This window comes from Salpingoeca rosetta (assembly GCF_000188695.1).
Source record: "Salpingoeca rosetta unplaced genomic scaffold supercont1.21, whole genome shotgun sequence".
NCBI lineage: Eukaryota > Choanoflagellata > Craspedida > Salpingoecidae > Salpingoeca > Salpingoeca rosetta.
In genome coordinates this window covers 360,198-372,697 of record NW_004754913.1, presented here as the reverse complement: position 1 = coordinate 372,697, position 12,500 = coordinate 360,198, and the positions used below count along the sequence as shown (strand labels likewise).

The 12,500-nt window shown below is 55.2% G+C and overlaps 3 protein-coding genes across 3 annotated transcripts in view; 1 reads left to right on the top strand and 2 right to left on the bottom strand.

The window, feature by feature from the left end:
* Window positions 1-684: 684 nt before the first annotated feature.
* On the bottom strand, window positions 685-5,761 carry PTSG_08082 (kinesin heavy chain). Its single transcript, XM_004991046.1, has 11 exons — window positions 5,365-5,761; window positions 5,070-5,152; window positions 4,744-4,894; window positions 4,365-4,546; window positions 4,075-4,154; window positions 3,762-3,825; window positions 3,494-3,610; window positions 2,586-3,137; window positions 1,574-2,269; window positions 1,347-1,421; window positions 685-1,130 (listed from the first exon to the last, which is right to left on the bottom strand). Exons 1-11 carry the CDS (start codon window positions 5,474-5,476, stop codon window positions 1,065-1,067), a joined length of 2,178 nt encoding a protein of 725 aa, XP_004991103.1. The 5' UTR covers window positions 5,477-5,761; the 3' UTR covers window positions 685-1,064.
* A 54-nt stretch (window positions 5,762-5,815) lies between these two features.
* Window positions 5,816-7,941, top strand: PTSG_08081 (uncharacterized protein). The gene is made up of 5 exons (XM_004991045.1): window positions 5,816-5,840; window positions 6,260-6,465; window positions 6,738-6,809; window positions 6,947-7,007; window positions 7,251-7,941. Exons 2-5 carry the CDS (start codon window positions 6,296-6,298, stop codon window positions 7,335-7,337), a joined length of 390 nt encoding a protein of 129 aa, XP_004991102.1. The 5' UTR covers window positions 5,816-5,840; window positions 6,260-6,295; the 3' UTR covers window positions 7,338-7,941.
* Window positions 7,942-8,752: 811 nt separating this feature from the next.
* The window catches only part of PTSG_08080 (myosin-Ia), a 7,899-nt gene continuing 4,151 nt past the window's right edge, over window positions 8,753-12,500 (bottom strand). Inside the window, exons 9-13 of the mRNA XM_004991044.1 lie at window positions 11,610-12,400; window positions 10,873-11,281; window positions 10,251-10,568; window positions 9,899-10,035; window positions 8,753-9,560 (exon numbers count right to left, since the gene is read on the bottom strand). Of these exons, the coding sequence (XP_004991101.1) occupies window positions 8,825-9,560; window positions 9,899-10,035; window positions 10,251-10,568; window positions 10,873-11,281; window positions 11,610-12,400 (2,391 nt within the window). The 3' untranslated portion in view covers window positions 8,753-8,824. The remainder of the gene's footprint in view (window positions 9,561-9,898; window positions 10,036-10,250; window positions 10,569-10,872; window positions 11,282-11,609; window positions 12,401-12,500) is intronic.

The following is a 12,500-nucleotide window of genomic DNA, read 5'->3' as shown; positions in this document are numbered from 1 at the left end:
GGATTCCCTTGCTCCCTGTGCTCACTTGTTTTGCTTGCTCGGTGTCGACAAGCGCTACCAACCAACACAGCAACCAACCAACCGACCAGCAACGCACCGTATCCGTTCGTTGTTCTTGATGTGTGTGTTGATGTGTGTGCGTGTGTGTGTGGCCAGCTTCCTGGTTGCTGGCTTCCTCTTGTCTTTGTTATTGTTGGTCGCGGTTGTCGTGAAGGAATGCTTATGGGCAACGAGCAAAGTTGGGCACTCAACCACAGCCACAGCGCGCGTGCGATGGCGTTGTAGGTCCATGAACTTGTGACTTTTTCACATCATCACCCCCAAGCACAGGCCAAGCAAAGGCAACTCTCACATCACTCAACTCGTCCTCCATCGTCTCTCGTCCTCGCACGCACAAGCACGGCGGCATGCTGATGATGTAATGCCTTGGTTGCGAACTCGTCGCAAACAGGAGCGATTTCCGGACCAAACGTGATTGCCGAATGTTTGTGGTTGATTTTAGCAAAACATCCAACGGCGCTAGGTCTGTGCACTTCATGGTGTCTTTTGGTTGTTGTCCGTTTGTTGTTTTGTTGTGTGTTGTCCTTCTCTTGCTTGTGTGTGTTGTCCTTCTCTGTGTCACCCTTGTGCGTGCTGTCAGGCTGTCCTTCTCTACCTCACCCTTGTGTGTGTCAAATGCACAAGTGCCCTAGTTCAACGGTTTATGCATGATCCTGGTGAGAAACAAGGAAGGAGAGAAGAAGAAAAATCAATACACAAACGTCACATACACTACAGCCGCCGAGAAGAGAAAGGAGGAAGGGAGGGAGCAAGCCCCAGACCAAGAAACGCCAAGAGTCAAAACAACACAAGCAACGTTAATGGATCCATGTAATGTAACAACTCGACACGGCCGACGGGTGGCAAAGAACAAACAAACGAAACAAACGAAACAAACAAAACAAACGAAACAAACGAAACGAACGAAACAAACGAAACGAAAGAAACGAACAAGACAACAAGGCAGGCATCAGCCGCACATCTTCATCAGCGGACAGCCAACACCACAAACGACCTTGAAGAAACTACAATCGAGGTTGGCTGTGTTTGGATTTGAGACCTAACAGGCGGCTGTGCTTCTTCTGCCCATCCTATTGTCACAATTGCGGAATATGTGGATGAGCGAGTGTGAGTGAGTGTGCGTGAGTGTGAGTGAGTGTGCGTGATGTGAATGTGTGCGGGTGCATGAGCAAGTGTTCATGAGCAAGTGTGAAGGAGCAAGCGCGGCTCTACCAACGCAGCAGCGAGGCACGCAAACACAACCACGAGCTTTGCATGCATCACATCGCATCGTATTGCAAGCGTACCTGGTATTCGGCAAGCAAATGCTTCTTCTTGCGCGCTTCCTGATGCTCAGCCCTCTTCTTCTGCCGCTCCTTGGCCTGTGTGTGTGTGTGTGTGTGTGTGTGTGTGTGTGTGTGTGTGTGTGTGTGTGTGTGTCAGCGAACAGACAGTAGCACCTCATCCAACACTATGAACCCACCCTCTTTCCCTCTTATGTTCCACCACATTACGCCACACGCGACAAGCGTACCCGTGTCCATTCGTCCTGCGCCTTCATAATCTTCATAAACGCGTGTGCCATGGTCACGTCCTTCGATGTTGTGGCCAGCGCGCCGCCAATGCCAATCGAGGCGATGGACGACGACGACGACGCAGACATGCGCGCACCCGCACCGGGTTGCTGCGGCTGCTGTGACTGCTGCGGTTGCTGTGACTCTTGTGGAGTGTGCATGCGCTGCTGTTGCTGCAGGTACTGATCTCGCTCGTGGTGGAAGTGCTGCGGTTGCGATTGGTGGCGGCGGCGCGGCGCCACAGCCTGCGATGGCTGAGACGTAGCAGACGGCTGTGTCTGTGGTCGCTGCTGTGCCCGCTGTTGTTGTGAAGCCTGCTGCTGCTGTGGCCGCTGTTGCTGTGAATCTGTCGACCCGCGCGCCTGCATTTGCTTTGCCCACCGCACCTGCCGCTGCTCGCCGGGTGTCAAGTGCGACGACGATGATGATGGCCCCAGGCCTGTGCCGCTGCCACCACTCATCCTTGCATCCTGGAATGGGGGCGCATCCCATCCCTCTGCAGCATCATCACCACCACCACGCTGCTGCTGCTGCTGCTGCTGCTGTTGTTGTTGTCTGCGCTGCTTTGCCTGCTGTGCCGCTGCCTTGGATCGTGCCTCCACCTGCGCGCGAATGGCAGCCGCATCCACGGCACCCACAGAGCCAGACCGCCGCAGCTGGCACGGCGTGGCGTGGAGTTGGCGTGGAGATGAAGCGTTTGAGGCAAAGGTGAGCAAGGAGCCGACTGGTCAAGGGGCTTGGTCGATTTCACATTCAAGCACACACACACACACACACACACACACACACACACACACACACACACACACACACACACACACACACACGCACGCACGCACGCACGCACACACGCACAAACACACACGCACACACGCACAAACACACACGCGCGCACGCACACGCACACACACACATACATGCATGTACGCATAACCCCCCCACACACACACACACACATCACCCAAGGAATACCTTGCTGCGTTCCTCAAGCAGGCGTTCCGTCTGTTTGAGCTTTTCCTCCCACGAAACGTTCAGCTCGTCAATGAGCGCCTCTGTTTCCTTGAGTTTCATCCGGGTCGCCAGCAACTCTTCAGAATCCGATTTGCTGTATGTCCCAACCTCGGCCCGCAGCCGCTCCAGCTCGTCCTGCAGCTCGCGAATGACGCGTGCGTTCGGGTCCTCGTTCACAATGGCATGGTTCACAATGCGCTTCGCCCGGTCCGCGTACCGCAGCGTGGACAGCGACTCCTCAAAGTTGAACGTGGACGGGCTGATGGTCGCCACCATCACCGTGCGCGAGTTGCCGCCCAGGCTGTCCTTGAGCAGGTACGTGAGGGTGGAGTCACGGTACGGGATGAAGCGCTGCTTCCCCGCTGCCGAGTTGTCGGCGAGGGCAGAGATGACGAGCCCTAGTGTCGTGAGCGACTTGTTGATGCTCGAGCCCTCCACCAGCCGCATGCCTGTCGTGCCTGTCTTTCCGTGCCGCTCGCTGCCGGCCAGGTCAACCAGGCTGATCCGGCTCATCTGACCAGGGGGTTGTTGGTGATGTGGTCGTGATGGTGATGGTGGTGGTGATGGTGGTGGTGGTGATGGTGGTGAATGGAATGTCAGCACCATGCAGCGCAAGGACGAGCAACAGCAACACAAACGACAGCAGCACACACGACAGCAACAGCAGCAGCAACAACAACAACAACAGCAACAACAACAACAACAACAACAACAACAACAACAACAACAACAACAACAACAACAACAACAACAACAACAACAACAACAACAACAACAACAACAACAACAACAACAAAATATGATACGTGTCCTCAAGTTGGGCTGCGCAGGCGACAACTCATCAGGCAAGCGAGCTAACTCCTGTGCACCTTTTCGCCAGTTGTCTTTGTTGCAGCAAAGTATCTGGCCTGGGTGACGGTTATGGTGAACACGGCGTGCGAACGGCTGGACTCCCGGTTCATCTGCGTCTCAGCCGTGTGCCGCACCTGGTGGTCCGTCGCGGTAATCAGTGGTAATCAGCAGTGGTGGTCGTGGTGGTTGATGAGCAGGGTGACGTGAGCATGTGCTGAGAGCGTCTGGCATGACGTACAGCCATCCTCGTGACACGCTGGTGTCACACAAAAGCAGGAAGCGCACCTTGTTGCCTTGATCCATGAGGGATTTGATGTGCGAGTAGCTGTTGACGGCGAGCTTGGAGAGGCTGCATGGCGCGCGAGGGAAGGAGACACGCACACAAACAAATGCGCACACATGGCGTTCAATGTGGATGAGGCGAAACAAGCGAGGAGGGGGGGCAAGCGTTGCATGCATGCACAGCAACACGCTCCCGCAATGGTGCAATGGTGCAATGGTGCAGTGGTACAGTGTCATGGTGCATGCAAGCTCACACACTCTCACAATCACATCCCATTGCACCATCACCATCACCGCCACTGCTGTTGTCTCTCACCCTTCGACATAAGGGCCGAGGATTTTGTGCTCGCGCAGGCGAAGGTTGCCGCGCTGTGTTGGATTGAGCAGATCTTGCACCTGCACACACACACACACACACACACACACACACACGTGTACACATATGGGTGTGAGTAGAGGAGGGCAAATGCACAGAGGGGCAAACAGCGGGAACAGGAGCAAACTCTGCAATGGGATGCACACACACACACACACACACACACGTGTACAAAGACACACACACACACATACTCTCACGCACTCATACGCAACCACACACAAAAGCACCTTTTCGTTGTAGATCTCCATGTAGCTGACGTCGACCTTGTACTTGATGGTTTCGTCCTCGTTGGCGGCGATGCGCGCGAATATGTCATCGCACAATCGCGGGATCATGCCCAGCTCCTCCTTCTGCAGCTGCGACTGCTGTCGCTGCGGCGGCCCCATCATCGTGTACGTCTTGCCAGAGCCTGGTAGCCGTTGTATGGTGCGGGTTTGAGGTCAGTGAGAAGAAGGAAGAGGTTCAGTGGTTGGTAGTTGGTGGGATGGCACAGCACCTGTGTACAGTCTAAAGTCCACAACCACGGCCACGTCACACACACATACACACATACACACATACACACACATACACACACGCGCGTCACACGCGTCACATATGGCACACCTGTTTGGCCGTAAGCAAAGACGCAGGCGTTGTATCCTTGGAAGGCATTTTCCAGTACCTCCCTTCCAAGCGACTCAAACACGTGCTCCTGCCCAACAAAGTGCTCATCCTCGTGATTCACAGACCAGAAGCTGTGGTCAAAGTTGAACACCTGTTGTCACACAAACACAAATGGGCGGTGAGAAGCAACAACACAAGCAAACAAGACGCGTGCACGTAGTTGATGTACGCACACGCGATTCATACATGCACGCACGCACGGAAACCATCACACGCACGGAAACCATCACACGCGCGCAAACGACATGCACACGTGGATGATAAACCTTGCGCTTTTCAGTCTTTGGGTTGTGAAGGATGGTCTGCGTGTCTTGCATGGTGACGCATGGCTCCCTGTCCAGCTTTTTCTCTGCAAATGGAAGGCCGAATAGTGATGAGTGCAACACTGTGCTCTTCATGTGCGTCGCAGCCAGCGGCAGGCAACACGCGCGCCACTGCATATGACAGGCTCACGCATGCACCACATACAAAAGTAGATGCAAACACACACATATACGCACGCACACGCACACACACACACGTACGCACACACAGCCCACCCCCACACGCATACACACGCACCTTTGGCGCTCAATGGCCTCACACGAACAGCCACCTTGACCTTGGCATCACCACCGATGGTGGAGCCGCCCGCCTTGGTCTTGTGGTGGTGATGGTGCTTGGGGCGAGGCATGATGGGCACACACAACTGTACTGGCCGCCTCTACCACGCACACACACACACACGCACACACGCGCGCGCACACACGGCTTCTCTGCCCGCGAGCTGTGCAGCTCCTGGTGCTCCTTGCCCCCTTGCCTCCTTGCTGGCGACCTGGTTGTTGACTTGTGATGTGTTGTTGTCCTCTTCTTGCCTCTAACCAGCCAGCGCCATCAAACAGCACACTCGCTCGCTCGTCCCGTCTCCGCTTGTTGGGGTCAGATTGCAGAATATTCGTTGAAGATGTACGTAATCCTCTACATCCGCGACACTGCCTCGGTTTCGCTACGCTACCAGCCAATTTTCCACAACCAGCAAGACAGCAGCAGCAGTGGTGGTGGGTTTGTTGGATATGAGAAGAGGGTGGGCGCTTTGTGTGTGGGGTGGATGAGATGGGATGAGATGGTTTTGTCAGTCGGTGCAGCTCGGTTCAGTTGGTTGTTTGGTTGTTGCTGTTGCTGAGCAGCAGCAGTGGCGGTGGCGGGTTTGTTGGATATGAGAAGGGAGAGGGAGGGCGCTTTGTGTGTGGGGTGGATGAGATGGGATGAGATGGTTTTGTCAGTCGGTGCAGCTCGGCTCAGTTGGTTGTTTGGTTGTTGCTGTTGCTGTTGCTCTTGGTGTGAGCGAGTATTTGCAGCTTCAAGCTTCTCCACCATACCACCCGTGTTCTCATGTTCTCACTTTCAACGCCAACATAACTACAACAACACAACAATGCACACCATGTTGCACATCAACTTCGCACACGAATGGCAGACACAACAACAAACACATACACGAAGACAAACAACCATGTCGACGTCGACGCTGCAGGACCGCCCACGCCCGGGTGGCTTCCCCACCATCAACTACGCTCGCAACGTGCCGAAGCGCGGCCCTTCTGGCCTTGCCATTGTGCTTGGTGGCGCCGCTGTCTTTGTGCTTGGCATGTACAAGATCAACGAGGGTCGCAGGCAACGAAAGTGCGTTGTGAACGTGTGTTTGTGTGTGTTTGTGTGTGTGTGTGTGTGTGTGTGTGTGTGTGTGCGTGTGCGTGCGTGTGTGTTTGTGTGTGTGTGTGTGTGTGTGTATTCACTTGTCTTGCTGCTTGTGTCTGCCTGAATGCGTGATGTGTGTTGGCCCTTCTCTTCTCTCTTGTGGGATGCAGTGCTCCCACTCAAGCACAATTTCCCACTCGTGCAACTGCATACACACACACACACACACACACACACACACACACACACACACACAGGCTGCTGCACCAGGAGAACGTGAACTCCCGCCTTGTTCTGGAGCCATTCCTCAACGCTGAGAAGGACCGCAGGTGAGCCAGCGCTCTGTATCACATGCAATTGTGCAGGACACACATTCACACGAGTCCAGACATTATGTTGGCTTCGTCCTGGCCTGCTGGCGTGGCCAACACCTCATATGCACCCCCGTGCATTTGCTGTGATGCAGATACATTCAACAGGTTGCTGAGCAGCTTGAGGCCGAGTCGATCATCATGCGGGATGTCAAGGTAACCTGCACGTGCTACATTCCGTGTGTGTGTATGTGTGTCTGTGTGTGTCTGTGTGTTGGGTGTGTTGGGTGTGTTGGGTGTGTGTGTGTGTGTGTGTGTGTGTGTGTGTGTGTGTTGGGTGTCTGTGTCTGTGTGTTGTGATGTATGTGTGTGTCCGTGTTACAGTGTGTCCCATGAGCAGACGCTAGCGCCTTTGCGACACGTCGCTCACACATCTCCCCCTCCGCCCCTTGGATGCAGGGCTGGAAGGTTGGTGAGCGCGTGTACAACACGGATCGGTTTATCCCGCCTGCACAGCGGCTGGACGTGGAGTACAAGCACAAGTAGCGGCAGGGCCCGTCACGCAACGTGCACGTGGTTTGATGTGATGCGGCTATTGCATGTGGAGCGTGAGGAGGAGAATGGTGAGGACAAGCGAGACGAGAGCAAATCAATGTGGTGTGAGCACCTTCGAAGATGTGTGTTTGTAGTTTGCGATGAGAATGGTGGTGTGTTTTCATGGGTTCGAGGCTGTGCTTGGTGTGGTGCCATCGTGTTCTTGCTTGGTTCTTCTCGTGTGTTTGTGTGTGAATCAAGAACTTGAGAGAGTGGCGAGTTCACGGACTTGGGTGTGGGTTCTCCCTTGTTTCATTTCTGAGGTGAACACAAATTGGCGTGCACACACACACACACACACACACACACACACACAACAACAACAACAACAACAACAACAACAACAACAACAACAACAACAACAACAACACATACACCACACCGTGTGAGCACACAGCCTACCAGAGTGTAAAAAGCAAAAGCACCACAGCCAACAGTAACCCTTGGCACATAGCCGCTAGTAACCAACACGTACACACGCGCACGCACACTTACTCACACCCTCACGAGCACACGAGCACGTGAGCAACAAGTGGAACAAAACAAGTTGACAAACAGCAACAATATCAGGTGTTGGGTCCATTGTCAACACGCAAAACCAAGAAGTTACGACACGCACAACGAATGAAAAGAAAGCGACAGACGGCGGGTGGTGTGTGCTGACAGCAACACACAAAACTTGTGCTGTGCTGACAGCAACACACAAAACTTGTGCTGTGCTGACAGCAACACACAAAAACATGTGCACATGGCACGTAGAGAAAGAGAAAGCGAAGCACAACCTAGAGAGAGGAGAACAAGAGAGATAGGGGAGAAAGGAGGGAATATGGAGCGCTAAGAATCGCTGCTGCCTTCGTTCAAGTCAACGCAAGGGGAATAACACAACAGGGAAAGGCGAGGGGCACACTGACCCCCCCCCAAAAAAAAAGTCCACCACGACACAACGCAAGCCATGCTCATCATCCCCACCAGTATCGGTCGCAGCAGCGGCATGTCAGCCAACCATCAGTCATCAGTCATCATCATCATCATCATCAGTCATCAGTCGTCATCATCATCAGTCATCATCATCATCATCATCATCATCATCATCACGTAACTGCTGAATATCTTCAAGAAAATGACCCGACTTAAGGTAGAATTGGTTGTACACCGTATGACGCCACTGAGCCCTGTAGAGGTCGAGATGATTCTCCACCGACTCGTGCTAAAGTCCTTTGGTCTGAAGATGTGTGCTCATCCGCTCCAAACTAAGATATAAGACAAATTGAACATGAATCTTCATCATCATCAGTCATCAGTCGTCATCATCATCAGTCATCATCATCATCATCATCATCATCATCATCATCATCATCATCATCATCATCATCATCATCATCATCATCATCATCATCATCCCATCAACCAACCAATCAATCAGTCAATCCTTCCTTCCATCAGAACGTGTCCTCCCTGACGGGTCCTGCTGACACCGGTGGTGGCGGTGCTGGCCCTGCCCGTCGCACATGCGGTGGTGGAGGGGCGCGACCACGCCCACGGCCGCGGTGAATACCGCCGCCACGCCCACGCCCACGGCCACGCACTGCTCCCGGTGGCGGCCCCACTGGCGCCTTACCGCGTACACCACCACGGCCACCGCGACCACCACGGCCACCGCGGCCCCGAGCTACGCCCAGACCGCCACGCCCGCCACGCCCACGCGTTGCAGCAGGCAGTGGCGGCGCTGTTCGCATCTTGCCTGCATGCACGCCCTGCGCTGCCGCTCCGTTGCTTGTCGGGGCGGCATGTGCTGGTGCCAATGTCCGCTGTGCGCCGGGTGGTGGTGGAGCGTGGCGGGGGCCACTGGCGACCTCGCTCAAGGGCCGGCCGTTGGCTGCGGGCCGCGTGTTGTCGCGCATACCCTTTGGCAGCGTCGACTCCACACCCGGTGATGACGACGTATCGCTCTGGTTCGTGCTGCTGTTGTGCCGATTGTTGTTGTTGCCTCGGTGGTTGTTCCTGCTGCTGCTGCCGTTGTTGTCCCCTCTGCCTGCCGCGGTGGGCGCCCCCACGTTCTCCTCTGCGTCTGCACCCAGCATGAGCTTGTCCAGCTGTGCAGAGAGATCGCCAGTGCGCGCAGGCAGCGTGCTCGATTTCTGCCGCGCTGCCGCCGCTTTCGCCACAGACACCTCCCTGATCGTGGGTCAGCAGTGGGTGGGTGGGTGTGCAACAATGAACGTGAGGAGGGACGAAATCATGAGCGGAAGTGAAGCTGGAAGAAAAGAGAGAGGGGGGAGGGGGAGCAGTAGCACAGACGATCATATTGCAAAGCAAAGCAAAAGTGACCAAACAAACAAAACAAACAAACGAGAAAACACAACAAGCGTCATCAGCCACCACAACGCGACAGGAAAACAAAATCCAAGCAAAAACCAAACCACAAAACCAGAGCAAACCAATCACAAAACCAAAACAAAGCAACTCCCCCCTTCCATTTCTTCCTCGCTCTCGACATGCTAGCGTGCGCGTACCCTGAGAGGTCCCTGTAGACAACAGACATCGGGCGCTCCTTGGCCCGCCCGCCGCGTTGTCGCTCGTCTCGTGGATCGCTGAACTGCGCAGGCGGGATGAACAGCCGCAGCGCATGCTTCGACTTTTGGATGCGCGTCTGCAGACAGTTGTGCGTGTGTGTGTGTGTGTGTGTGTGAGTTGAAGTAGCACCTGAGGTGACCAGAGCACAGAAGAGACATTCACGGAACATAAAGATGCACAAACAACACGAATAAGCAACCACACACGCACACACATGCACACCAAACACACGTACGCACACACTCACACAAGCGCACACACGCGCAACACATGCGCCAACTTGGGACACACCTGCTGTGCGTCTGCTTCGCCGCGTTCAATGTTGACCGTGGTTGTGCCGCGCTTGTCAATCTGGATCTCAAACGAATCTGAGATGGTCATCTTGAGCCGCTTGGCGTTGCAGTGCTTGCGGTAGGCAATGTCCAGACGCGTCGCAAACTCAATCAGGGAGCGGCAGTAGAACATGTGGTCGCCCTTGGCCGTGCTCTTCTTCTCGCGGTCCGGCGCCACGTGGATGACAACCAGCGTGTCGCTCTGTGTCGTTGCGCTCAGCTGCTCCACATCGGCCAAGTCGACGCAGTACTTGAGCTTCATCTTCTCATCCAAAATCTGAACAAGGCGTTGTTTGTGATGGGTGATGCGTGATGCAAACGTGGTGGTGTGAGTGACGGCCGTGGGAACAGCGCAGCGTATCTTCACTCACAGGCGGTCATCACCACAGTCAAACCAATAAACACGAACTAAAACAAACCGAAACTTAACACAAACAAACTAAAACTAAATCACAACAGCCAGATCAAACCAAAGCAAATCACAACCCTTCTCCCCTCAAACACACACACCTCCCCCCCCCCACACACACACACGCACGCACACACACACACACACGCACACACATCAGGTTGGGACGCACCAGGAGCTGGGTTGGACAGAGGATGAGGACACGGTCGACGACATGGCCGTTGGTGCGGTTGATCTTCTCCACGCGCTGCGCAAACAGCACTTCGCTGCTCTTCGTCTGCTCAGCAACCTTACGCCACTTGGGGGCAACCTCGCCAACGTGCAGGCCAACGTGATCGCCCACAAACGGCTGCCCAACCGAGATCGGGTATGATGCCTTGCGACCCTTGAACAGCCGTGACGCAACAAGTTTCATGCGGAGAACCTCCTCGTCCTTGCGCGAAATGCGATCGCGATACAAGCGGCAGCGCCACTCGTGGTAAAACGCCTTCATGTCCTCAGCAGCAGCGAGGAACTTGCGCGGGCTGGAGATTGTGGCGGGGGCCAGCGGGGACGTGGACGGCAGATTCGCCGCCGTTTGCCTGAACAGAGAGAGAGAGAGAAGAAAAAAAAAGGAGGGGGGGGGGAGGAGTATTGGATTGAGCGAAGGGGAAGGTACAGGACGGGAGGGCATGAGCTGTGGTAGCAAACAACGTACGCGTGACACGCTGTCATCTTCAAGTGCACAGGCAAGCACGCACAAGCACGCACAAGCGCGCACACACAAGCACACAATCGCATCACGCACACAATCGCATCACACATACACGAACACACACACACACAGACACAATCGCATCACACACGCGCGTGCGCGAACACACACATACACACACACACACACAAGTGTACACGCATGTAGCGATGTACCTGAGCCAGGCCTTGCGCTGGAAGGTGAGCAAGTTGTTGTACACGACGGGCCCCGCATTCTTCCTGAAGAGCTTGGCCGTGCGTTTCCTCACCAGCCACCCGCGAATGTGCGCGGCAATGAGCACCTGCGCCTTGGCCATCGCCAGCCGCTGCATTTCCTGCGCAATGTGCCGCCGCTCACGCCACATGCGCCAGTACGCCGTGATCATCACCAGGCCCTCGCGCGTCTCCTGGAACTTGGTGCGCTGCTTGAACCCGCGGTACCGTGACGAAATCAGCGTCACCGCTGACCGTTTCTTCTGGAAGTCGGTGCGCGCGCGCCAGCCCTTGTACACGGCCTGCAGCTTGGTGGCCAGCACAATCATCTGGGCACGGCGCAGGTCTTCCATCTGCAGCACGGCGCGCGGGTTCTGGATGAAGATTTTGGAGCGCCCAAACGCATATTGCGCCTTTGTCAGGTCGCACCCGTCCTCCAAAATGTACTTGGCGCCGTCGCGAGGGTTGCCCTTGAAATTGGGCCACGTCAGCTTCGTCAGCATCTTGTACCGCTGCACAAACTTCTCATATTCCATTCGAAACGCGTAACCGGCGCGCCGCACACGAAGGTTCTCCAGCAGACCAAGATAGCGGACCTGGTCACGGTGGTTGTGGGTGGGTGAATTTTGGTATTGCGGCGGCGGCGGCCGTGGTGGTAGAGGTGGGTTGTGGTGACGAGGAGAGGTGCCCACAAGGGAGTGGTGAGAGCAGCGAGCGCTGGCGCAAGATGAACGGGGGGGGGTCGAGAAGGAATCCTACACTGGAACAAGCGCGCGCACACACACGCACACACATACACACACACACACACACACACACACACACACACACACACACACACACACACACACGACG

Coding starts and splice junctions, on each gene's coding strand:
- PTSG_08082 (XM_004991046.1), bottom strand. CDS start 5,476: ATGCCTCGCCCCAAGCACCATCACCACCACAAGACCAAGGCGGGCGGC. Junction 4,547..4,743: donor CTTTGCTTACGGCCAAACAG/GTGTGCCATATG, acceptor AACGGCTACCAG/GCTCTGGCAAGACGTACACG. Junction 3,611..3,761: donor TCATGGATCAAGGCAACAAG/GTGCGCTTCCTG, acceptor ACGGACCACCAG/GTGCGGCACACGGCTGAGAC.
- PTSG_08081 (XM_004991045.1), top strand. CDS start 6,296: ATGTCGACGTCGACGCTGCAGGACCGCCCACGCCCGGGTGGCTTCCCC. Junction 6,810..6,946: donor AACGCTGAGAAGGACCGCAG/GTGAGCCAGCGC, acceptor GCTGTGATGCAG/ATACATTCAACAGGTTGCTG. Junction 7,008..7,250: donor TCATCATGCGGGATGTCAAG/GTAACCTGCACG, acceptor CCTTGGATGCAG/GGCTGGAAGGTTGGTGAGCG.